This window comes from Heterodontus francisci, chromosome 24 (genome assembly GCF_036365525.1).
Source record: "Heterodontus francisci isolate sHetFra1 chromosome 24, sHetFra1.hap1, whole genome shotgun sequence".
Taxonomy (NCBI): Eukaryota; Metazoa; Chordata; class Chondrichthyes; order Heterodontiformes; family Heterodontidae; genus Heterodontus; species Heterodontus francisci.
The window spans coordinates 78,415,585-78,441,669 of NC_090394.1; the positions used below are offsets into that span (position 1 = coordinate 78,415,585).

At 51.3% G+C, this 26,085-nt stretch overlaps 1 protein-coding gene across 3 annotated transcripts in view; it reads left to right on the plus strand.

Annotated features, from left to right (window-relative positions):
- nlrc3 (NLR family, CARD domain containing 3) overlaps nucleotides 1–26,085 on the plus strand; it is a 297,480-nt gene that overhangs the window by 237,244 nt on the left and 34,151 nt on the right. For all 3 annotated transcript variants that reach the window (XM_068056728.1, XM_068056729.1, XM_068056730.1), the window contains 5 exons: nucleotides 1,462–1,722; nucleotides 3,665–5,420; nucleotides 18,374–18,460; nucleotides 21,445–21,528; nucleotides 21,615–21,698. In XM_068056728.1, the coding sequence (XP_067912829.1) occupies nucleotides 1,462–1,722; nucleotides 3,665–5,420; nucleotides 18,374–18,460; nucleotides 21,445–21,528; nucleotides 21,615–21,698 (2,272 nt within the window). The remainder of the gene's footprint in view (nucleotides 1–1,461; nucleotides 1,723–3,664; nucleotides 5,421–18,373; nucleotides 18,461–21,444; nucleotides 21,529–21,614; nucleotides 21,699–26,085) is intronic.

The following is a 26,085-nucleotide window of genomic DNA, read 5'->3' on the forward strand; positions in this document are numbered from 1 at the left end:
GTGTAAAACAGGCAGCCAATGGAACTGAATGTCAGGTGCTGTGTAAAACAGGCAGCCAATGGAAATGAATGTCAGGTGCTGTGTATAACAGGCGGCCAGTGGAACTGAATGTCAAGTTCTGTGTATAACAGGCATCAATGGAACTGAATGTCAGGTGCTGTGTATTACAGGCAGCCAATTGAACAGAATGTCAGGTGCTGTGTATAACAGGCAGCCAATGGAACTGAATGTCAGGTGCTGTGTATAACTGGCAGCCAATGGAACTGAATGTCAGGTGCTGTGTATAATGGGCGACCAATGGAACTGAATGACAGGAGCTGTGTATAACAGGCAGCCGATGGAACTGAATGTCAGGAGCTGTGTATAACAGGTGGCCAATGGAACTGAATGACAGGAGCTGTGTATAACAGGCGGCCAATGGAACTGAATGACAGGAGCTGTGTATAACAGGTAGCCAATGGAACGGAATGTCAGGTGCTGTGTATAACAGGCGGCCAATTGATCTGAATGTCAGGAGCTGTGGGTAACAGGCGGCTGATCCTATAACTCCCATTCCGGGTCATTGCCTGAGACAAATTTCTACTCTCGGATGTTTTGCAGTCTCCTGTATAATGTCTCAGTTTGTTGTTGGTTCATTTACAGTTTTTTCACCTGTATCTCATGCAGCATTATGTGACCCTAATAGACCAACCTGCAGCCAGGGTATGTCCTGTCAACTCCAATCCAGACAATTAGCGGAGAGGTTTCCTCCGATTCGCATTGACTCCAGTTTTGCTCGGGCTCCTTGATGCCATACGCAGTCAAATGCTACCTTGATGTCAAGGGCAGTCACTCTCACCTCACCTCTTGAATCCAGCTCTTTTGTCCATGTTTGGACCAAGGCTGTAATGAGGTCAGGAGCTGAATGGCCCTGACGGAACCCAAACTGCCCAAACTGAGCGTCACTGAGCAGGTTATTGCTAAGCAAGTGCCGCTTGATAGCACTGTTGAAGACACCTTCCAACATTTTGCTGATGATTGAGAATGGACTGATGGGGCAGTAATTGGCTGGGTTGGATTTATCCTGCTTTTTGTGTACAGGACATACCTGGGCAATTTTCTACATTGCTGAGTAGATGCCAGTGTTGTAGCTGAACTGGAACAGCTTGGCTAGGGGTAAGGCATGTTCTGGAGCACAGGTCTTAAGTACTATTGCCGGAATGTTGTCAGGACCCATAGCCTGTGCAGAATCCAGTGCCTTCAGCTGTTTATTGATACCATGTGGAATTGGCTGAAGACTGGCATCTGTGATGGTGGGGACCTCGGGAGGAGGCCGAGATGGATCATCAACTCGGCACTTCTGGCTAACAATGTTTGCAGATGCATCAGTCTTGTCTTTTGCACTGACCTTACTTCTTATTTGCAAAATGACCATTGAAAGTCCGGATTTTCATTTTCCATCATGTCTTGTGTGCATTGCAGGTATTTGGATCAACAGATATCGGAAGCAGCTGGTAAAATCCATCAATGGGCCCTTTCTGGAAACTATAATCCGTTATATGAAGAGACAGGATCTGATCAGCGCTGAAGAGGTTAATCAGATTCAGGAACTGAGTGCCCCATCAGACAAAGTAAAGGCAGTCATTGATGTTCTGGCTGGTAAAGGGAACACAGCCTCTGAGTCACTGCAGACCTTTATAGAAACCACTAACTCACAGCTGTACCTTTTAATTACTGTTTATGGTAAGATGTTTTTATTTAATGTGAACTGTTCCTATTTTGTCCCTTCTGTTGTCCTCTAGTCTCCCTGGGTCATAGGGGCTGAGAAAACTGATCTTAGACTTCCACCAGCGCCTATCAGAGGAGCCTGGGCGGACTTGTCCTGGGCTTAGTAACTCCCCACAGCAACACAGAAAGGCAGCAAAATGGGGCATTAAACTCATGGACACCCGTGAGTAACAATTTGCATTGATCCCACACTCACTGAAGGGGGACGCTGGTCGGTCAGAGATTTGAAGCAGGGGAGAAATAGTAGTGGAAGGAGAGAGAGAAGGGGACGAGGCAGAGGGATGAGGGAGAGAAGGAGAGGTGGCAGAGGGAGCAGGAGGAACAGAAGGGAGGGAGCAGGAGGGAGAAGGGGAGGAGGCAGAGGGAGGAGGAGAGAGAAGGGGATGAGGCAGAGGGAGGAGGAGGGAGAAGGGGAGGAGGCAGAGAGAGGAGGAGGGAGAAGGGGGAGGAGGGAGAAGGGGAGGAGGCAGAGGGAGGAGGAGGGAGAGGTAGGTGGAGGGAGAGAAGAGGGAGGAGGCAGAGGGAGGAGGAGAGAAGGGGAGGAGGCAGAGGGAGGAGGGAGAGAAGGAGAGGAGGCAGAGGGAGGAGGAGGGAGAGAAGGGGAGGAGGCAGAGGGAGGAGGAGGCAGAGGTAGGAGGAGGGAGAGAAGGGGAGGAGGCAGAGGGAGGAGGAGGGAGAGAAGGGGGAGGAGACAGAGGGAGGAGGAGGCAGAGGTAGGTGGAGGGAGAGAAGAGGGAGGAGGAGGGAGAGAAGGGGAGGAGGCAGAGGGAGGAGGGAGAGAAGGAGAGGAGGCAGAGGGAGGAGGAGGCAGAGGTAGGAGGAGGGAGAGAAGGAGAGGAGGCAGAGGGAGGAGGAGGCAGAGCTAGGAGGAGGGAGAGAAGGGGAGGAGACAGAGGGAGGAGGAGGGAGAGAAGGGGAGGAGGCAGAGGGAGGAGGGAGAGAAGGAGTGGAGGCATCGGGAGCAGGAGGAATAGAAGGGGAGGAGGAGGTGGACTTGGAAAGGGAGTGCCTCTGCCTAAGCAACTCCGCATCTTTCTGAACACTGAATTTATAAATGGAGGCAACACTCACACAAATAGGTGTTTCATAAATTAAAGGTGTTGCATTGTCATTTGATAACGTGGATCTTTTATAGCTGAAGATTGATTTGCCACAAAAGTAGTCACTGCATCTCGAGGACAGTGTGGACTAGGAGATGACTGGGTGTCTTGACTGAATGCTGAAACAGACAGTCCTCTCAATCATTGCAGTCTAAACACTGCTTCCTGACACAACGAGTCTGTTCTATAGGGAGTGAATACTGTGATCTCTGACCTGATTTAAGTCTGAGGCTGGCTGACTTGAAATGAAGCCCTTTAAAGGTACAGTTAGGAATTTCAGTCAGTGCACACTCAGCAACTTGGGTACTTCATTAATGGAGGAACTGAATTCTATTTATTTGCTGGCATCTCGTACTGTTCCTAATGCTTAACAACAGAATGAGTCCACTTTTCAGGCTTTGTGGTGAAAAAAACTAACGATCACATACAATGGAAAATTAATAATATCACAGATAACCTATCAACAGAGAACAACTTGATACATTTTGGATGGCATGTCCTCTTCCTCCTCACTCCCCCTTCTTTTCCCTCCCATCTCCTCCTCCTTCCTTCCCTTTTTCCTTCTTCTCTCCTCTTTTCCTTTAACTGTTACTCCCCATCTCCTCCCCAATTCTCCAAGCTGCCGCCATTCTGAGTGTGGAATCAATGGGTTTACCCTAAAGCACATTAAAGTGGCAGGTCTGGGTGCTTTAAGTAGGTCAGTAATAGTTGATGTCAGCATGTCTTGGGCAGATTGTTTACTTGTGTTGGTTGGCCATCATGTTCTCATTTCATTCTTCTTCTGTTCTCATTTAAAGAGCCGATGATACAGAAGCATATAGAAGTTCTGCAGAGCAAGTTTGGGAGTGGGAATGAAGTCAGTGCAGTGTGTGAAAAGCCCTCCCTCGAAAGACTCACCAACCTACTGTTAATCGATGGACTGACGGACATCCAACAGAAGGAACATGATGTCATGCAAACCGAGGCTACCAGAGGGATGAAGAACAGCCCAAGACATACCCCACTGGACAGGCTCTTCCTGCCCCTTTCGAAGGTTAATATCCCGCCCCGCATTTCAGTAACAGTTGGGGTGGCTGGAATCGGTAAAAGCACTTTGGTGAAAATACTGATGTACAAATGGCTGAAGGGGGAGTTGTACAAAGATGTCACTTTCATATTCCCCTTCATGTTTCGAGAGTTGAACTCCTTTGAAAGGCTATCTGCAGAAAAGTTGCTCAAGTTGACCTTTCCCCACATCACTGAAACCAACCATATCCTGAACGGGACAGCAAAGGTGGTGCTGATCTTCGATGGGCTGGATGAGTTCAAGTATCCACTTGAGTTTTCAAACTCCCAGACATGCACTGACCCAAAGAAAGACATCCAGATCGACAACTTAATCACCAACATAATCAGGGGCAACATCTTCCCCCAGGCAACAGTGTGGATCACTTCACGCCCAACAGCAGCAAGCCAAATCCCAGCTGGACTTGTGGACAGGATGACAGAACTCAGGGGCTTTGGGGAAGTGGAGATGAAGGACTTCTTGGAAACACTCTTTGAAGAAAGGGTAATGGCCACACGGGTCTTTTCGCATATAAAGGTCCACAAGTCACTCTACATAATGTGCTCTGTCCCGGCCTTTTGTCTGATGATTGGGCTGTCCCTTGCATACTACCTCAGAATCAGTAACGATGGTCACAAGGCTGGAAACTTCCCCAGGACAATGACAGAAATCTACACATATTTCTTCAAGATGATTCTCAATGGCGACTGGCAGGAAAAGGAACAGGAGGCACTGAAGATTGACCAAACTTTCAGCAATAACAAGAAACTGATTGTTAACCTGAGCAGGCTGGCATTTTATGGGTTAATTAAACGCAAGTTTGTTTTCTATGAGCAGGATCTGAAGGCCTATGGCATCGACCTCACATCACTACAGGGAAGTTTATGCACTAGGATCTTCACCAAGGATGACTCCAATATCTGTACAGTTTACTACTTTACACACATAACCATGCAGGAGTACCTGGCTGCCACTTATTATTACACAGCAGCCAAAAGGGCCATATTTGACCTCTTTGCTGAGAGTGCCATGTCTTGGCCCAAGATAGGCTTCCACAATCATTTTAAGAATGCGGTCAGTAAGTCCCTCCAGTCAGAAGATGGCCATCTGGACATATTTGTGCGATTTCTCTCTGGCCTGCTCTCGCCAGAAGTGAACAGATTGTTGCAAGGTCTACTGCTGACAAAGGATGAACACAACAGTTACCGAGCGGCAGTGGTGCACCACCTACAGTGCTGTCTCAACACTGATTACGTCATCTCCTCGAGAACAGTCAACGTCATGCACTGCCTCCACGAGCTGCAGCACACCGAGATTGCCAAGGGGGTGGCAGATGCCCTGCGGATGGGGAGTCTGGCTGGAAGACTGACCCCCATCAACTGCTCTGCTCTGGCCTACCTCTTGCAGGTATCCGAGGAATGCATGGAAGAAACCAATCTCTCCAACTGCCTGAGCTACAATATCTTCAAAAGCTTGCTCCCCCGTCTACTGTACTGCTACAACCTCAGGTACCTGTCCTTTTGTGTAACCTGACCTCCATGAATTTAGGCATTGATGGATCCCAGCTGAAAGTTTTGGGTAACTGGAACCAGCAGCTGAGGTCTGATACTCTAGCTGGGATCAAGCCTGGGACCTCACCTTGCCATCTGTATGGCTCCCTGTCACTTCACAGACTGTACTCACAGACTGAGTGACTGGGCACTGTTCCATCTCCCCCGGGATACACAGAACAAAAAGAATAGATACTCTGACTGTGAGCGTCTGTCTTTAAACAATACCACGCGACACCAAGCTGGGATTGTTCTTCGGGAGGATTAAGGGGTGGTTTGATAAAGATGCTCAAGATTATGAGGGGTTTTGATAGGGAAATACAGGCAGGGGGTTGGTAACCAGAGGACGTAGATTTAAGGTAATTGGCAAAAGAACCAGAGGGGGAGATGAGGATTTTTTTTAATGCAGCAATTTGTTGTGATCTGGAACACGCTGCCTGAAAGGGCAGTGGAAGCAGATTCAATAGTATCTCTCAAAAAAGAATTGGATAAATACTTGAAGGGGAAAATTACATGGCTATGGGGAAAGAGCAGGAGAGTGGGACTAATTGGATAGCTCTTTCAAATAACTGGCACAGGCACGATGGGCCGAATGGCCTCCTTATTGTGCTGTATGATTCTATGAAGAATGTTTAGCTATCAGTCCAAAACATTGCCACCCAGAATAGTGATGTGATGAGGCCCAGTTTAACCACTTGCTGTTTACGTAATAATCTCCAAGATTTACCACACAGTCTCTGTTGCTCTTTACTGACTATCGGCCATGAAAGCAGTGCTGGTGTCAGTACTGCTGACCCTGTGCTGAACGTTTACTTTACTGTGGGGACTGATGTGGAATTGTTCAACATCAAGTAATAACTAGATGGGCAGAGGGAGGTGGTTATAGGGTGAAGGAGCTGGCTGACACAGGCAGGGTGAGGCTATGGAGGGATTAGAGGATGAGGGTTTAATATGTTGAGTGATAGGGAGCCAGCCTAGGTCAATGAGGGGATGCGTAATTGCACAGAACATGATACAGGCAGCTGGAGTTTCAGGAAGATGGGAGGCCAGCGTGTTAATTCAGTTTGAGGGTTTTGAAGCATGGAAGCATGGATAGGGGCTTCCGGAATAGAGGTTCAGGGCAAGTGGAAGTAAACAATCTTGGTGAAAGATAGGGAGAGGATGTGTGGATGTGATTCTCTACTCTGGGTCAAACTGTGTTTATTTAGAACAAAAGGCTGGAGAGGGGTTTAGCATCAGTAGCAAGGGAGCAGAGTCAAAGGCAGGGAGCTTAAAGGAATGGTTCCAGTCTTCCAGTTATTCAGCTGGAAGATTCATCCATCACAATGCTAACCAGGGAGCCTGACAGCACACAGGTGGTTATCAGGTTGACAGTGCTGTTGGAGAGGTAGAGCTGGGTGTCATCAGCAAACATGCAGCAACTGTCCCCATGTCACATGATGAGGAACAGTAGGGTATCAAAGATAGATCCTTGGGCACCAAAGACAGAGGGAAGGCTCCATTGTTGGTGTTGGATTGAGGGACTGCTGCTTTGTTGGTATTGGACTGAGGGAGGGCTGCATTGTTGATATTGGACTGAGGGAGGGCTGCTGCATTGTTGGTATTGGATTCAGGGAGGGCTGCTGCATTGTTGGTATTGAACAGAGGGAGGGCTGCACTGTTGGTGTTGGATTGAGGGACTGCTGCATTGTTGGTATTGGACTGAGGGAGGGCTGCATTGTTGGTGTTGGATTGAGGGAGGGCTGCATTGTTGGTATTGGACTGACGGAGGGCTGCATTGTTGATATTGGACTGAGGGAGGGCTGCATTGTTGGTATTGGACTGAGGGACTGCTGCATTGTTGGTATTGGATTGAGGGAGGGCTGCTGCATTGTTGGTATTGGATTGAGGGACTGTTGCATTGTTGGTATTGAACAGAGGGAGGGCTGCATTGTTGGTATTGAACAGAGGGACTGCTGCATTATTGGTATTGGACTGAGGGAGGGCTGCATTGTTGGTGTTGGATTGAGGGAGGGGTGCATGGTTTATATTGGACTGAGGGAGGGCTGCATTGTTGATATTGGACTGAGGGAGGGCTGCATTGTTGGTATTGGATTGAGGAACTGCTGCATTGTTGGTGTTGGACTGAGGGAGGGCTGCATTGTTGGCATTGGACAGAGGGAGGGCTGCATTGTTGGTATTGGACTGAGGGAGGGCTGCATTGTTGGTATTGGATTGAGGGACTGTTGCATTGTTGGTATTGAACAGAGGGAGGGCTGCATTGTTGGTATTGAACAGAGGGACTGCTGCATTATTGGTATTGGACTGAGGGAGGGCTGCATTGTTGGTGTTGGATTGAGGGAGGGATGCATTGTTTATATTGGACTGAGGGAGGGCTGCATTGTTGATATTGGACTGAGGGAGGGCTGCATTGTTGGTATTGGATTGAGGAACTGCTGCATTGTTGGTGTTGGACTGAGGGAGGGCTGCATTGTTGGTATTGGACAGAGGGAGGGCTGCATTGTTGGTATTGGACTGAGGGAGGGCTGCATTGTTGGTGTTGGACTGAGGGAGGGCTGCATTGTTGGTGTTGAACAGAGGGAGGGCTGCATTGTTGGTGTTGGATTGAGGGACTGCTGCATTGTTGGTATTGGACTGAGGGAAGGCTGCATTGTTGATATTGGACTGAGGGAGGGCTGCATTGTTGGTATTGGATTGAGGAACTGCGGCATTGTTGGTATTGGACTGAGGGAGGGCTGCATTGTTGGTATTGAACAGAGGGAGGGCTGCATTGTTGGTATTGGACTGAGGGAGGGCTGCGTTGTTGGTGTTGGACTGAGGAAGGGCTGCATTGTTGATATTGGATTGAGGGAGGGCTGCATTGTTGGTATTGAACAGAGGGAGGGCTGCATTGTTGGTATTGGATTGAGGGACTGCTGCATTGTTGGTATTAGACTGAGGGAGGGCTGCATTGTTGGTGTTGAATTGAGGGAGGGCTGCATTGTTGGTATTGGACTGAGGGAGGGCTGCATTGTTGGTATTGGATTGAGGGAGGGCTGCTGCATTGTTGGTATTGGATTGAGGGACTGTTGCATTGTTGGTATTGGACTGAGGGAGGGCTGCATTGTTGGTGTTGTATTGAGGGAGGGATGCATTGTTTATATTGGACGGAGGGAGGGCTGCATTGTTGGTATTGGATTGAGGAACTGCTGCATCGTTGGTGTTGGACTGAGGGAGGGCTGCATTGTTGGTGTTGGACTGAGTGAGGGCTGCATTGTTGATATTGGATTGAGGGAGGGCTGCATTGTTGGTGTTGGATTGAGGAAGGACTGCATTATTGGTGTTGGATTGAGGGACTGCTGCATTATTGGTGTTGGACTGAGGGAGGGCTGCATTGTTGGTATTGGACAGAGGGAGGGCTGCATTGTTGGTGTTGGATTGAGGGACTGTTGCATTATTGGTGTTGGACTGAGGGAGGGCTGCATTGTTGGTGTTGGATTGAGGGAGGGCTGCATTGTTGGTGTAGGATTGAGGGAGTGCTGCATTGTTGGTCTTGGACTGAGGGAGGGCTGCATTGTTGGTGTTGGATTGAGGGAGGGCTGCATTGTTGGTATTGAACAGAGGGAGGGCTGCATTGTTGGTATCGGACGGAGGGAGGGCTGCATTGTTGGTATTGAACAGAGGGAGGGCTGCACTGTTGGTGTTGGATTGAGGGAGGGCTGCATTGTTGGTATTGAACAGAGGGAGGGCTGCACTGTTGGTGTTGGATTGAGGGAGGGCTGCACTGTTGGTATTGGACTGAGGGAGGGCTGCATTGTTGGTGTTGGACTGTGGAAGGGCTGCATTGTTGATATTGGATTGAGGGAGGGCTGCATTGTTGGTATTGAACAGAGGGAGGGCTGCATTGTTGGTATTGGATTGAGGGACTGCTGCATTGTTGGTATTGGATTGAGGGAGGGCTGCTGCATTGTTGGTATTGGATTGAGGAACTGTTGCATTGTTGGTATTGAACAGAGGGAGGGCTGCATTGTTGGTGTTGGATTGAGGGACTGCTGCATTGTTGGTATTGGATTGAGGGAGCGCTGCATTGTTGGTATTGGACTGAGGGAGGGCTGCATTGTTGGTATTGGATTGAGGGAGGGCTGCATTGTTGATATTGGACTGAGGAGGGATGCATTGTTTATATTGGACTGAGGGAGGGCTGCATTGTTGGTATTGGATTGAGGAACTGCTGCATTGTTGATATTGGACTGAGGGAGGGTTGCATTGTTGGTATTGGATTGAGGAACTGCTGCATTGTTGGTATTGGACTGAGGGAGGGCTGCATTGTTGGTATTGGACAGAGGGAGGGCTGCATTGTTGATATTGGCTTGAGGGAGGGCTGCATTGTTGATGTTGCACTGAGGGAGGGCTGCATTGTTGATATTGGACTGAGGGAGGGCTGCATTGTTGATGTTGCACTGAGGGAGGGCTGCATTGTTGATATTGGATTGAGGAAGGGCTGCATTATTGGTGTTGGATTGAGGGAGGGCTGCATTATTGGTATTGGACAGAGGGAGGGCTGCATTGTTGGTGTTGGATTTAGGGACTGTTGCATTATTGGTGTTGGACTGAGGGAGGGCTGCATTGTTGGTGTTGGATTGAGGGAGGGCTGCATTGTTGGTGTAGGATTGAGGGAGGGCTGTATTGTTGGTCTTGGACTGAGGGAGGGCTGCATTGTTGGTATTGGACTGAGGGAGGGCTGCATTGTTGGTGTTGTATTGAGGGAGGGATGCATTGTTTATATTGGACAGAGGGAGGGCTGCATTGTTGATATTGGACTGAGGGAGGGCTGCATTGTTGGTATTGGATTGAGGAACTGCTGCATTGTTGGTGTTGGACTGAGGGAGAGCTGCATTGTTGGTGTTGGATTGAGGGAGGGCTGCATTGTTGGTATTGGACTGAGGGAGGGCTGCATTGTTGATATTGGACTGAGGGAGGGCTGCATTGTTGGTATTGGATTGAGGGAGGGCTGCTGCATTGTTGGTATTTGATTGAGGAACTGTTGCATTGTTGGTATTGAGCAGAGGAAGGGCTGCATTGTTGGTGTTGGATTGAGGGACTGCTGCATTGTTGGTATTGGACTGAGGGAGGGCTGCTTTGTTGGTGTTGTATTGAGGCAGGGATGCATTGTTTATATTGGACTGAGGGAGGGCTGCATTGTTGCTATTGGATTGAGCAACTGCTGCATTGTTGGTATTGGACTGAGGGAGGGCTGCATTGTTGGTGTTGGATTGAGGGAGGGCTGCATTGTTGGCATTGGACTGAGGGAGGGCTGCATTATTGGTATTGGATTGAGGGAGGGCTGCATTGTTGGTATTGGACAGAGGGAGGGCTGCATTGTTGGAGTAGGATTGAGGGAGGGCTGCATTGTTGGTGTTGGATTGAGGGAGGGCCGCATTGTTGGTGTTGGATTGAGGGAGGGCTGCATTGTTGGTGTTGGATTGAGGGACTGCTGCATTGTTGGTGTTGGATTGAGGGAGGGCTGCATTGTTGGTGTTGGATTGAGGGAGGGCTGCATTGTTGGTGTTGGATTGAGGGAGGGCTGTATTGTTGGTATTGGACTGAGGGAGGGCTGCATTGTTGGTGTTGGATTGAGGGAGGGCCGCATTGTTGGTGTTGGATTGAGGGAGGGCTGCATTGTTGGTGTTGGATTGAGGGACTGCTGCATTGTTGGTGTTGGATTGAGGGAGGGCTGCATTGTTGGTATTGGACTGAGGGAGGGCTGCATTGTTGGTATTGGATTGAGGAACTGTTGCATTGTTGGTATTGAACAGAGGGAGGGCTGCATTGTTGGTGTTGGATTGAGGGACTGCTGCATTGTTGGTATGGACTGAGGGAGGGCTGCTTGTTGATATTGGACTGAGGGAGGGCTGCATTGTTGGTATTGGATTGAGGGAGGGCTGCATTGTTGATGTTGCACTGAGGGAGGGCTGCATTGTTGGTATTGGATTGAGGGAGGGCTGCATTGTTGATGTTGCACTGAGGGAGGGCTGCATTGTTGATATTGGACTGAGGAGGGATGCATTGTTTATATTGGACTGAGGGAGGGCTGCATTGTTGGTATTGGATTGAGGAACTGCTGCATTGTTGATATTGGACTGAGGGAGGGTTGCATTGTTGGTATTGGATTGAGGAACTGCTGCATTGTTGGTATTGGACTGAGGGAGGGCTGCATTGTTGGTATTGGACAGAGGGAGGGCTGCATTGTTGATATTGGCTTGAGGGAGGGCTGCATTGTTGATGTTGCACTGAGGGAGGGCTGCATTGTTGATATTAGACTGAGGGAGGGCTGCATTGTTGATGTTGCACTGAGGGAGGGCTGCATTGTTGATATTGGATTGAGGAAGGGCTGCATTATTGGTGTTGGATTGAGGGAGGGCTGCATTCTTGGTATTGGACAGAGGGAGGGCTGCATTGTTGGTGTTGGATTTAGGGACTGTTGCATTATTGGTGTTGGACTGAGGGAGGGCTGCATTGTTGGTGTAGGATTGAGGGAGGGCTGTATTGTTGGTCTTGGACTGAGGGAGGGCTGCATTGTTGGTATTGGACTGAGGGAGGGCTGCATTGTTGGTGTTGTATTGAGGGAGGGATGCATTGTTTATATTGGACAGAGGGAGGGCTGCATTGTTGATATTGGACTGAGGGAGGGCTGCATTGTTGGTATTGGATTGAGGAACTGCTGCATTGTTGGTGTTGGACTGAGGGAGAGCTGCATTGTTGGTGTTGGATTGAGGGAGGGCTGCATTGTTGGTATTGGACTGAGGGAGGGCTGCATTGTTGATATTGGACTGAGGGAGGGCTGCATTGTTGGTATTGGATTGAGGGAGGGCTGCTGCATTGTTGGTATTTGATTGAGGAACTGTTGCATTGTTGGTATTGAGCAGAGGAAGGGCTGCATTGTTGGTGTTGGATTGAGGGACTGCTGCATTGTTGGTATTGGACTGAGGGAGGGCTGCTTTGTTGGTGTTGTATTGAGGCAGGGATGCATTGTTTATATTGGACTGAGGGAGGGCTGCATTGTTGCTATTGGATTGAGCAACTGCTGCATTGTTGGTATTGGACTGAGGGAGGGCTGCATTGTTGGTGTTGGATTGAGGGAGGGCTGCATTGTTGGCATTGGACTGAGGGAGGGCTGCATTATTGGTATTGGATTGAGGGAGGGCTGCATTGTTGGTATTGGACAGAGGGAGGGCTGCATTGTTGGAGTAGGATTGAGGGAGGGCTGCATTGTTGGTGTTGGATTGAGGGAGGGCCGCATTGTTGGTGTTGGATTGAGGGAGGGCTGCATTGTTGGTGTTGGATTGAGGGACTGCTGCATTGTTGGTGTTGGATTGAGGGAGGGCTGCATTGTTGGTGTTGGATTGAGGGAGGGCTGCATTGTTGGTGTTGGATTGAGGGAGGGCTGTATTGTTGGTATTGGACTGAGGGAGGGCTGCATTGTTGGTGTTGGATTGAGGGAGGGCCGCATTGTTGGTGTTGGATTGAGGGAGGGCTGCATTGTTGGTGTTGGATTGAGGGACTGCTGCATTGTTGGTGTTGGATTGAGGGAGGGCTGCATTGTTGGTATTGGACTGAGGGAGGGCTGCATTGTTGGTATTGGATTGAGGAACTGTTGCATTGTTGGTATTGAACAGAGGGAGGGCTGCATTGTTGGTGTTGGATTGAGGGACTGCTGCATTGTTGGTATGGACTGAGGGAGGGCTGCTTGTTGATATTGGACTGAGGGAGGGCTGCATTGTTGGTATTGGATTGAGGGAGGGCTGCATTGTTGATGTTGCACTGAGGGAGGGCTGCATTGTTGGTATTGGATTGAGGGAGGGCTGCATTGTTGATGTTGCACTGAGGGAGGGCTGCATTGTTGATATTGGATTGAGGAAGGGCTGCATTATTGGTGTTGGACTGAGGGAGGGCTGCATTGTTGGTATTGGACAGAGGGAGGGCTGCATTGTTGATGTTGTATTGAGGGAGGGCTGCATTGTTGGTGTAGGATTGAGGGAGGGCTGTATTGTTGGTCTTGGACTGAGGGAGGGCTGCATTGTTGGTGTTGTATTGAGGGAGGGATGCATTGTTGGTGTTGGATTTAGGGACTGTTGCATTATTGGTGTTGGACTGAGGGAGGGCTGCATTGTTGGTGTTGGATTGAGGGAGGGCTGCATTGTTGGTGTAGAATTGAGGGAGGGCTGTATTGTTGGTCTTGGACTGAGGGAGGGCTGCATTGTTGGTGTTGAATTGAGGGAGGGATGCATTGTTTATATTGGACAGAGGGAGGGCTGCATTGTTGATATTGGACTGAGGGAGGGCTGCATTGTTGGTATTGGATTGAGGAACTGCTGCATTGTTGGTGTTGTATTGAGGGAGGGATGCATTGTTTATATTGGACAGAGGGAGAGCTGCATTGTTGGTGTTGGATTGAGGGAGGGCTGCATTGTTGGTATTGGACTGAGGGAGGGCTGCATTGTTGGTGTTGGATTGAGGGAGGGCTGCATTGTTGGTATTGGACTGAGGGAGGGCTGCATTGTTGATATTGGACTGAGGGAGGGCTGCATTGTTGGTATTGGATTGAGGGAGGGCTGCTGCATTGTTGGTATTTGATTGAGGAACTGTTGCATTGTTGGTATTGAACAGAGGGAGGGCTGCATTGTTGGTGTTGGATTGAGGGACTGCTGCATTGTTGGTATTGGACTGAGGGAGGGCTGCTTTGTTGGTGTTGTATTGAGGCAGGGATGCATTGTTTATATTGGACTGAGGGAGGGCTGCATTGTTGGTATTGGATTGAGCAACTGCTGCATTGTTGGTGTTGGACTGAGGGAGGGCTGCATTGTTGGTATTGGACTGAGGGAGGGCTGCATTGTTGGTGTTGGATTGAGGGAGGGCTGCATTGTTGGCATTGGACTGAGGGAGGGCTGCATTATTGGTATTGGATTGAGGGAGGGCTGCATTGTTGGTATTGGACAGAGGGAGGGCTGCATTGTTGGAGTAGGATTGAGGGAGGGCTGCATTGTTGGTGTTGGATTGAGGGAGGGCCGCATTGTTGGTGTTGGATTGAGGGAGGGCCGCATTGTTGGTGTTGGATTGAGGGAGGGCTGCATTGTTGGTGTTGGATTGAGGGACTGCTGCATTGTTGGTGTTGGATTGAGGGAGGGCTGCATTGTTGGTATGGACTGAGGGAGGGCTGCATTGTTGGTATTGGATTGAGGAACTGTTGCATTGTTGGTATTGAACAGAGGGAGGGCTGCATTGTTGGTGTTGGATTGAGGGACTGCTGCATTGTTGGTATGGACTGAGGGAGGGCTGCTTGTTGATATTGGACTGAGGGAGGGCTGCATTGTTGGTATTGGATTGAGGGAGGGCTGCTGCATTGTTGGTATTGGATTGAGGAACTGTTGCATTGTTGGTATTGAACAGAGGGAGGGCTGCATTGTTGGTGTTGGATTGAGGGACTGCTGCATTGTTGGTATTGGACTGAGGGAGGGCTGCATTGTTGGTGTTGTATTGAGGGAGGGATGCATTGTTTATATTGGACTGAGGGAGGGCTGCATTGTTGATATTGGACTGAGGGAGGGCTGCATTGTTGGTATTGGATTGAGGAACTGCTGCATTGTTGGTGTTGGACAGAGGGAGGACTGCATTGTTGGTATTGGACTGAGGGAGGGCTGCATTGTTGGTGTTGCACCGAGGGAGGGCTGCATTGTTGGTATTGAACAGAGGGAGGGCTGCATTATTGGTGTTGGATTGATGGACTGCTGCATTGTTGGTATTGGACTGAGGGAGGGCTGCATTGTTGGTATTGGACTGAGGGAGGGCTGCATTGTTGGTATTGGATTGCGGAACTGCTGCATTGTTGGTGTTGGATTGAGGGAGGGCTGCATTGTTGGTATTGGACTGAGGGAAGGCTGCATTGTTGATATTGGACTGAGGGATGGCTGCATTGTTGGTATTGAACAGAGGGAGGGCTGCATTGTTGATATTGGACTGAGGGAGGGCTGCATTGTTGGTGTTGTATTGAGGGAGGGCTGCATTGTTGGTATTGGACTGAGGGAAGGCTGCATTGTTGATATTGGACTGAGGGAGGGCTGCATTGTTGGTGTTGGATTGAGGGACTGCTGCATTGTTGGTATTGGATTCAGGGAGGGCTGCTGCATTGTTGGTATTGAACAGAGGGAGGGCTGCACTGTTGGTGTTGGATTGAGGGACTGCTGCATTGTTGGTATTGGACTGAGGGAGGGCTGCATTGTTGATATTGGATTGAGGGAGGGCTGCATTGTTGGTATTGGATTGAGGAACTGCTGCATTGTTGATATTGGACTGACGGAGGGCTGCATTGTTGGTATTGGATTGAGGGAGGGCTGCTGCATTGTTGGTATTGGACAGGGAGGGCTGCATTGTTGGTGTTGGATTGAGGAACTGTTGCATTGTTGGTATTGTACAGAGGGAGGGCTGCATTGTTGGTATTGGATTGAGGAACTGCTGCATTGTTGGTTTTGGATTGAGGAACTGCTGCATTGTTGGTTTTGGATTGAGGGAGGGCTGCATTGTTGGTATTGAACAGAGGGAGGGCTGCTTTGATGGTGTTGGATTGAGGGAGGGCTGCATTGTTGGTGTTGGACTCGGACTGCTGCATTGTTGGTATTGGGTTGAGGAACTGCTGCATTGTTGGTATTGGACAGAGGGAGGGCTGCATTGTTGGTATTGGATTGAGGGAGGGCTGCATTGTTGGTATTGGATTGAGGAACTGTTGCATTGTTGGTATTGAACAGAGGGAGGGCTGCATTGTTGGTGTTGGATTGAGGGACTGCTGCATTGTTGGTATGGACTGAGGGAGGGCTGCTTGTTGATATTGGACTGAGGGAGGGCTGCATTGTTGGTATTGGATTGAGGGAGGGCTGCTGCATTGTTGGTATTGGATTGAGGAACTGTTGCATTGTTGGTATTGAACAGAGGGAGGGCTGCATTGTTGGTGTTGGATTGAGGGACTGCTGCATTGTTGGTATTGGACTGAGGGAGGGCTGCATTGTTGGTGTTGTATTGAGGGAGGGATGCATTGTTTATATTGGACTGAGGGAGGGCTGCATTGTTGATATTGGACTGAGGGAGGGCTGCATTGTTGGTATTGGATTGAGGAACTGCTGCATTGTTGGTGTTGGACAGAGGGAGGACTGCATTGTTGGTATTGGACTGAGGGAGGGCTGCATTGTTGGTGTTGCACTGAGGGAGGGCTGCATTGTTGGTATTGAACAGAGGGAGGGCTGCATTATTGGTGTTGGATTGATGGACTGCTGCATTGTTGGTATTGGACAGAGGGAGGGCTGCATTGTTGGTATTGGACTGAGGGAGGGCTGCATTGTTGGTATTGGATTGCGGAACTGCTGCATTGTTGGTGTTGGATTGAGGGAGGGCTGCATTGTTGGTATTGGACTGAGGGAAGGCTGCATTGTTGATATTGGACTGAGGGAGGGCTGCATTGTTGGTATTGAACAGAGGGAGGGCTGCATTGTTGATATTGGACTGAGGGAGGGCTGCATTGTTGGTGTTGTATTGAGGGAGGGCTGCATTGTTGGTATTGGACTGAGGAAAGGCTGCATTGTTGATATTGGACTGAGGGAGGGCTGCATTGTTGGTGTTGGATTGAGGGACTGCTGCATTGTTGGTATTGGATTCAGGGAGGGCTGCTGCATTGTTGGTATTGAACAGAGGGAGGGCTGCACTGTTGGTGTTGGATTGAGGGACTGCTGCATTGTTGGTATTGGACTGAGGGAGGGCTGCATTGTTGATATTGGATTGATGGAGGGCCTCATTGTTGGTATTGGATTGAGGAACTGCTGCATTGTTGGTATTGGACTGACGGAGGGCTGCATTGTTGGTATTGGATTGAGGGAGGGCTGCTGCATTGTTGGTATTGGACAGGGAGGGCTGCATTGTTGGTGTTGGATTGAGGAACTGTTGCATTGTTGGTATTGAACAGAGGGAGGGCTGCATTGTTGGTATTGGATTGAGGAACTGCTGCATTGTTGGTTTTGGATTGAGGAACTGCTGCATTGTTGGTTTTGGATTGAGGGAGGGCTGCATTGTTGGTATTGAACAGAGGGAGGGCTGCTTTGTTGGTGTTGGATTGAGGGAGGGCTGCATTGTTGGTGTTGGACTCGGACTGCTGCATTGTTGGTATTGGGTTGAGGAACTGCTGCATTGTTGGTATTGGACAGAGGGAGGGCTGCATTGTTGGTATTGGATTGAGGGAGGGCTGCATTGTTGGTGTTGGATTGAGGGAGGGCTGCATTGTTGGTATTGGACTGAGGGTGGGCTGCATTGTTGGTATTGGACTGAGGGAGGGCTGCATTGTTGGTGTTGGATTGAGGGAGGGCTGCATTGTTGGTATTGGATTGAGGAACTGCTGCATTGTTGGTATTGGACAGAGGGAGGGCTGCATTGTTGGTGTTGGGTTGACGAACTGCTGCATTGTTGGTATTGGACAGAGGGAGGTCTGAATTGTTGGTGTTGGACTGAGAGGATGCTGCATTGCCAGATGTGTTGCTTTTTGGGTGAGATGTTGTCCCTCATGTATGATCATGGTGGTTACTCTGACTCTGCAGAGTTGGTGGGGTCTGTCGGAACGTTAACCTCATTACCCTGCAGCAGGAAGGTGCAAACACCATTGTGGCCACAACCCTGGTACCAGTTTACCTCACGTCATGAATACCTGCCTGTTTGCTTTCCCTCAAAGCTGGGTGGGGTTTGCCCAAAGTCCAAACAAACCATCAAATTGTATCATTCATCTATCGTCAACTGATCAGCAAATGACAACAGCCACAAGCTGGAAGCCTCTCAATAGCCAGACATCCAGTGACAATGTTTGGCTCAGCATAAAACTGTTGTGTTTTGTTTATTTTCTAAAGGCTGGAAAACAACCAATTCAAAGACAATGTGATGGATCTACTGGGGAGCTTGTTGAGTGCGAAGGACTGTCAGATCAAAAAGATTAGGTATGTCTTTCTCTTAATTGCTTCCAAATGTATTACTATGTTAGCACTTGAGGGCATTTTCTACACTAGAAAAGCATTATATCAATGCAAATACTTGTAGGTACTGTTACACAATCTAATTCCCATTCAAGGCTGGGTACAGCATACCAAGGACGTCACACTTAGTATAAAACGTAAAATAACAATGAAAGTAACTTAAACAAATACAGAAACAGAAAGAAAGTCATTCAATCCCTGCTGGTTTTCTGAACATGTTAACATAGGACTTGAGGGTAAGAGCAAAACAAGAGGCCATTGAGAAAAATATAGTCACCAAGAAATTAATTACAGAATTCAGAAGAAACTTCTTTACCCAGAAAATGGTGAGAATGTAGAACTCGCTACCACGGGGGGCGGTTGAGGCAAATCACATCGATGCATAGAAGGGGAAGCAAGATAAAGACATGAGGGAGAAGAGAATAGAGGGTTATGCTGAAAGAGTGAGATGAGCAAGGATAGCAGGAGGCTCGAATGGAGCATAAACACTGGCACAGACTGGTTGTGTCAAAAGACCTGTTTCTGTGCCCTATTTTTCATGTAATTCTATATAATAGTAGCAATTTTCAAACATTTCAATAGCCAATTGGTCCATCAGATTATAAAAGCAAAATATTGCAGATGCTGGAAATCTGAAATAAAAACAGAGAGTGCTGGAAATTCTCAGCAGGTCGGGCAGCATCTGTGGAGAGAGAAACAGAGTTAACGTTTCAGGTCTGTAACTGTTCTGGTGAAAGGTCACTGACCTGAAACATTAACTCTGTTTCTCTCTCCACAGTTGCTGCCTGACCTGCTGAGTATTTCCAGCACTTTCTGTTTTTTATCCATATCAGATTAGCCTGATGCATTTTTATATTTAATAATCCTGATAACTCATCTTTTCCTGGGCTGCGGGAATAAGGAAGTCGGGACTGGGCAGCGGGAGTCTGGACTGGGCAGCGGGAGTTGGGACTGGGCAGCGGGAGTCGGGACAGGGCAGCAGTAGTTGGGACTGGCCAGTGGGAGTCGGGACTGGGATGGAACCGCAGCGGGAGTCAGGACTGGGTATTGGGAATCGGGATTGGAATGGGAGTGTAATGGGAGTCGTGTGGCAGCGGGAGTTGTGACTGGGATGGGAGGGCAGTGGGAGTTGGGACTGGGCAGTGGGAGTCGGGACTGGGCAGCGGGAGATGGGACTGGCCAGTGGGAGTAGGGACTGGGATGGAACCACAGCGGGATTCAGGACTGGGTAGTGGGAGTCGGGATTGGGATGGGACGGCAGTGGGAGTCGTGACTGGGCAGTGGGAGTCGGGACTGGCACCGGGAGTCGGGACTGGGCAGTGGGAATTGGGGCTGGGCTGTTGATTTCGGGACTGGGCAGTTGGATTCGGGACTGGGCAGCGGGAGTCAGGACAGGGCAGCGGGAGTTCGGGCTGGGCAGTGGGAGTCGGGACTGGGATGGAACCGCAGCCGGAGTCAGGACTGGGTCGTGGGAGTCGGGATTGGGATGGGAGGGCAGTGGGAGCCGTGACTGGGCAGTGGGAGTCGGGACTGGCAGCAGGAGTTGGGACTGGGATGGGTGGGCAGCGGGAGTTGGGACTGGCCAGTGGGAGTCGGGACTGGCAGTGGAAGTCGGGACTGGGATGGGAGGGCAGTGGGAGTTGGGACTGGCCAGTGGGAGCCGGGACTGGGCAGTGGGTGCCGGTTCTGGGATGGAACCGCAACAGGAGTCAGGACTGGGATGGGAGGGCAGCAGGAGTTGGGACTGGGCAGTGGGAGTTGGGACTGGCCAGTGGGAGTCAGGACTGGGATGGGTGGGCAGAGGGAGTTGGGCATGGCTAGTGGGAGTCAGGACTGGGATGGGAGGGCAGCGGGAGTTGGGACTGGGCAGTGGGAGTTGGGACTGGTCAGTGGGAGTCAGAACTGGGATGGGTGGGCAGAGGGAGTTGGGCATGGCTAGTGGGAGTCAGGACTGGGATGGGAGGGCAGCGGGAGTTGGGACTGGGCAGTGGGAGTTGGGACTGGTCAGTGGGAGTCAGGACTGGGATGGGAGGGCAGCGGGAGTTGGGACTGGGCAGCGGGAGTTGGGACTGGGCAGTGGGAGTTGGGACTGGCATGGGAGGGCAGCAGGAGTTGGGACTGGCCAGTGGGAGCCGGGACTGGGCAGTGGGAATTGGGACTGGGATGGGAGGGCAGTGGGAATTGGGACTGGGCAGTGGGAGTCGGGACTGGGATGGGAGAGCAGTGGGAGTTGGGACTGGGCAGTGGGAGTCGGGACTGGGCAGTGGGAGTCGGGAATGGGATGGGAGGGCAGTGGGAGTTGGGAATGGGCAGCGGGAGTCGGGACTGGGCAGTGGGAGTCGGGAATGGGATGGGAGGGCAGTGAGAGTTGGGACTGGGCAGTGGGAGTTGGGACTGGGCAGCGGGAGTTGGGACTGGGCAGCGGGAGTCGGGACTGGGATGGAACCGCAGGGGGAGTCAGGACTGGGCAGTGGGAATTGTGACTGGGCAGTGGGAGTCGGGACTGGGATGGGAGGGCAGTGGGAGTTGGGACTGGGCAGTAGGAGTCGGGACTGGGATGGGAGGGCAGTGGGAGTCGGGACTGGGCAGTGGGAGTCGGGACTGGGATGGGAAGGCAGTGGGAGTTAGGACTGGGCAGTGGGAGTCGGGACTGGGCAGTGGGAGTCGGGACTGGGATGGGAGGGCAGTGGGAGTCGGGACTGGGCAGTGGGAGTCGGGACTGGGATGGGAGGGCAGTGGGAGTCGGGACTGGGCAGTGGGAGTCGGGACTGGGATGGGAGGGCAGTGGGAGTTAGGACTGGGCAGTGGGAGTTGGGAAGGGCAGTGGGAGTCGGGACTGGGATGGGAGGGCAGTGGGATTTGGGAGGTTGCAGCCAATGCTTTGATTTGTACAGGTGATGATGGTTGTTGCATTAACCCTAGTTATGGATGTTGTCTGTTTTGAGCAGTTTGGCTGAAAACCTAATTGGCAACAAAGGGGCGAAGGCAATTGCTCGGTCATTGATGGTGAACAGGACCCTGGCTGCTTTAGAGTGAGTATTTTTACCAAGTGCTGTTCAGGATGTTTTCCTTCACACACTTTCATCACTCTCTTTAACTGCTTGTTTTTCCCCAACAGCCTCCGAAGCAATTCGATCGGCCCCAGAGGAGCGAAAGCATTCGCCGACGCCTTGAAAATAAACCAAGGTCTGGTCTCACTGAAGTAAGTGATTACATCAAATTTACAGCAAAACCAGCCATTCGGCCCGAGCAGTCAATACCAGTGTTTATGCTGCACTCGAGCCTCCTTCCATCCGCCCTCACCTAACTCCAGCAGCGTATACCTCTATCCACTGGTTCCGAACAAATACGAGAGAAAATAATTGTCAATAATTTAAATAAATTGAAATCAAAATCAATTTCAAAATAAGTTCAGCTGTGGGCTATGCACAGACAGGAAGTTATGTTAAATACTTGTGGATGGACCAGCAGGCTGTCTGCTAGCTTCTGAACATTGTGATGCGTATCTGGGAAAAAAATCTAAAACTGCACAAGTGTTCGAGATAAAAGTAGCATTGCTGGGCCTGGGCTAATGTGAGGAGCTCAGAGTCTGAGGGTTTGTACAGGCCACTGTTTAGAAACTGTGCCAAGTACTGTGAGAATGCGCAAGGCCCAGATGGAAGCTGCAGGGACAGAAGTGTAGCAGAGAGCGCGGTAGGTGTGAGGTCAGTGTCTGTCCCGCAGTGTGAGGGAGCTGGACGGTCAGTGTCTCTGTCCTGTGGTGTGAGGGAGCTGAACGGTCAGTGTCTCTGTCCTGTGGTGTGAGGGAGCTGGACGGTCAGTGTCTCTGTCCCGTGGTGTGAGGGAGCTGGACGGTCAGTGTCTCTGTCCTGTGGTGTGAGGGAGCTGAACGGTCAGTGTCTCTGTCCTGTGGTGTGAGGGAGCTGGACGGTCAGTGTCTCTGTCCCGTGGTGTGAGGGAGCTGAACAGTCAGTGTCTCTGTCCTGTCATGTGAGGGAGCTGAACGGTCAGTGTCTCTGTCCTGTGGTGTGAGGGAGCTGAACGGTCAGTGTCTCTGTCCTGTGGTGTGAGGGAGCTGGACGGTCAGTGTCTCTGTCCCGTGGTGTGAGGGAGCTGAAAGGTCAGTGTCTCTGTCCTGTCATGTGAGGGAGCTGAACGGTCAGTGTCTCTGTCCTGTGGTGTGAGGGAGCTGAACGGTTAGTGCTTCTGTCCTGTGGTGTGAGGGAGCTGAACGGTTAGTGCTTCTGTCCTGTGGTGTGAGGAAGCTGGACAGTCAGTGTCTCTGTCCCGTGGTGTGAGGGAACTGGATGGTCAGTGTCTCTGTCCTGTGGTGTGAGGAAGCTGGACGGTCAGTGTCTCTGTCCCGTGGTGTGAGGGAGCTGGACGGTCAGTGTCTCTGTCCCGTGGTGTGAGGGAGCTGGACGGTCAGTGTCTCTGTCCCGTGGTGTGAGGGAGCTGGATGGTCAATGTTTCTGTCCTGTGGTGTGAGGGAGCTGGACGGTCAGTGTCTCTGTCCTGTGGTGTGAGGGAGCTGAACGGTCAGTGTCTCTGTCCCGTGGTGTGAGGGAGCTGGACGGTCAGTGTCTCTGTCCCGTGCTGAGGAAGCTGGACGGTCAGTGTCTCTGTCCTGTGGTGTGAGGGAGCTGGACGGTCAGTGTCTCTGTCCCGTGGTGTGAGGGAGCTGGACGGTCAGTGTCTCTGTCCTGTGGTGTGAGGGAGCTGGACGGTCAGTGTCTCTGTCCCGTGGTGTGAGGAAGCTGGACGGTCAGTGTCTCTGTCCTGTGGTGTGAGGGAGCTGGACGGTCAGTGTTTCTGTCTCGTGGTGTGAGGAAGCTGGATGGTCAGTGTCTCTGTCCCGTGGTGTGAGGAAGATGGACGGTCAGTGTCTCTGTCCCGTGGTGTGAGGAAGCTGGACGGTCAGTGTCTCTGTCCTGTGGTGTGAGGGAGCTGGACGGTCAGGTCTCTGTCCTGTGGTGTGAGGGAGCTGGACGGTCAGTGTCTCTGTCCTGTGGTGTGAGGGAGCTTGACGGTCAGTGTCTCTGTCCCATGGTGTGAGGGAGCTGGACGGTCAGTGTCTCTGTCCCGTGGTGTGAGGAAGCTGGACGGTCAGTGTCTCTGTCCCGTGCTGAGGAAGCTGGACGGTCAGTGTCTCTGTCCTGTGGTGTCAGGAAGCTGGACGGTCAGTGTCTCTGTCCCGTGCTGAGGAAGCTGGACGGTCAGTGTCTCTGTCCTGTGGTGTGAGGGAGCTGGACGGTCAGTGTCTCTGTCCTGTGGTGTGAGGGAGCTGGACGGTCAGTGTCTCTGTCCTGTGGTGTGAGGGAGCTGGACGGTCAGTGTCTCTGTCCCGTGGTGTGAGGAAGCTGGATGGTCAGTGTCTCTGTCCTGTGGTGTGAGGGAGCTGGACGGTCAGTGTTTCTGTCTCGTGGTGTGAGGAAGCTGGATGGTCAGTGTCTCTGTCCCGTGGTGTGAGGAAGATGGACGGTCAGTGTCTCTGTCCCGTGGTGTGAGGAAGCTGGATGGTCAATGTTTCTGTCCTGTGGTGTGAGGGAGCTGGACGGTCAGTGTCTCTGTCCCGTGGTGTGAGGGAGCTGGACGGTCAGTGTCTCTGTCCCGTGGTGTGAGGAAGCTGGACGGTCAGTGTCTCTGTCCTGTGGTGTGAGGGAGCTGGACGGTCAGTGTCTCTGTCCTGTGGTGTGAGGGAGCTGGACGGTCAGTGTCTCTGTCCCGTGGTGTGAGGAAGCTGGACGGTCAGTGTCTCTGTCCTGTGGTGTGAGGGAGCTGGACGGTCAGTGTCTCTGTCCTGTGGTGTGAGGAAGCTGGACGGTCAGTGTCTCTGTCCTGTGGTGTGAGGGAGCTGGACGGTCAGTGTCTCTGTCCCGTGGTGTGAGGGAGCTGGATGGTCAGTGTCTCTGTCCCGTGGTGTGAGGGAGCTGGACGGTCAGTGTCTCTGTCCCGTGGTGTGAGGGAGCTGGACGGTGACTTTGTTCAATGAGTGATTGTTGTGCTCGGCTGTTACTTCTTGAGGTGGCTGTCTGTCTTCTAATCTATGGGAATAATAATGGGATTAGTTTATCCTGGTCAAACATATCTAATCCTGCGATAATCTTGTGTTTCAAATCTCCCCTCAGTCAATCTCAATCCCAGCTTTCCAACCTAACTTTGTAGCTAAAATCCCCCATTGTTGGAGCCATTCTGGTCTTAAAGGAGGAAAGCGAGTTAGAGAGGCGCAGAGATGCAGGGAGGGAATTCCAGAGCTTAGGGCCCGGCAACTGAAATGTGGCCACCAATGATGGAGCAATTAAAATCAATGATGTACAAGATGATCAAATTAAAGGAGTGCAGATATCTCAGAGGGTTGTGGGACTGGAGGAGATTACATTGATCGGGAGGGGTGAGGCCATGGAGGGATTCAAAGGATGAGAATTTTAAAAGCAAGATGTTGTTTAACTGGGAGCTAATGTCGGTCAGCGAGCACAGGGGTGATAGGGGAACGGGACTTGGTGTGAGCTCAGACACGAGCAGCCGTGTTTTGGATGACCTCAGGTTTACAAACGGCAGAATGTACCAGCCATGAGTGCATTGGAATAGTCAAGTTTAGAGGTAACAAAGGCCTGAATAAGGGTTTCAGCAGTAGATGATCTGAGACGGGCGAAGTCGGGCAATGTTACAGAGGTGGAAATAGGTGGTCTTAGTGAAGGTGCGAATATGAGATCGGAAGCTCATCTCGGGGTCAAATGTAACACCAAGGTTGCGAACAGACTGGCTTAATCTCAGACTGTTACCAGGGAGAGGGATGGAGTCCGTGGCTGTGGAACAGAATTTGGAGCGGGGACGGAAAACAATGGCTTCAGTCTCCCGATATTTAACTGGAGGAAATTTCTGCTCATCCATTACTGGATGTCGGATAAGCAGCCTGATAATTTTGCAACAGTGGAGGAGTCGAGAGAAGTGGTGATGAGGTAGAGCTGAGCGTGTTAACATTGAAAAAGAAGTTGGGCATCTGTGTCCATCCTCCATCACTCCCTCCCACACATCAGTCTGGTGGTTGGAGGGGAGGCCCTTGGTGGCACAGTCCCTTCCTTGGCCTGGGCCTGCAGTGTGTGGGGTCCCAGGCCTGGGCCTGCAGTGTGTGGGGTCCCAGGCCTGGGCCTGCAGTGTGTGGGGTCCCAGACCTGGGCCTGCAGTGTGTGGGGTCCCAGGCTTGGGCCTGCAGTCTGTGGGGTCCCAGGCTTGGGCCTGCAGTCTGTGGGGTCCCAGGCCTGGGCCTGCAGTCTGTGGGGTCTCAGGCCTGGGCCTGCAATTTGAGGGGTCCCAGGCCTGGACCTGCAGTGTGTGGGGTCCCAGGCCTGGGCCTGCAGTGTGTGGGGTCCCAGGCTTGGGTCTGCAGTGTGTGGGGTCCCAGGCTTGGGTCTGCAGTGTGTGGGGTCCCAGGCTTGGGTCTGCAGTCTGTGGGGTCCCAGGCCTGGGCCTGCAGTGTGTGGGGTCCCAGACCTGGGCCTGCAGTGTGTGGGGTCCCAGGCTTGGGCCTGCAGTGTGTGGGGTCCCAGGCCTGGGCCTGCAGTCTGTGGGGTCTCAGGCCTGGGCCTGCA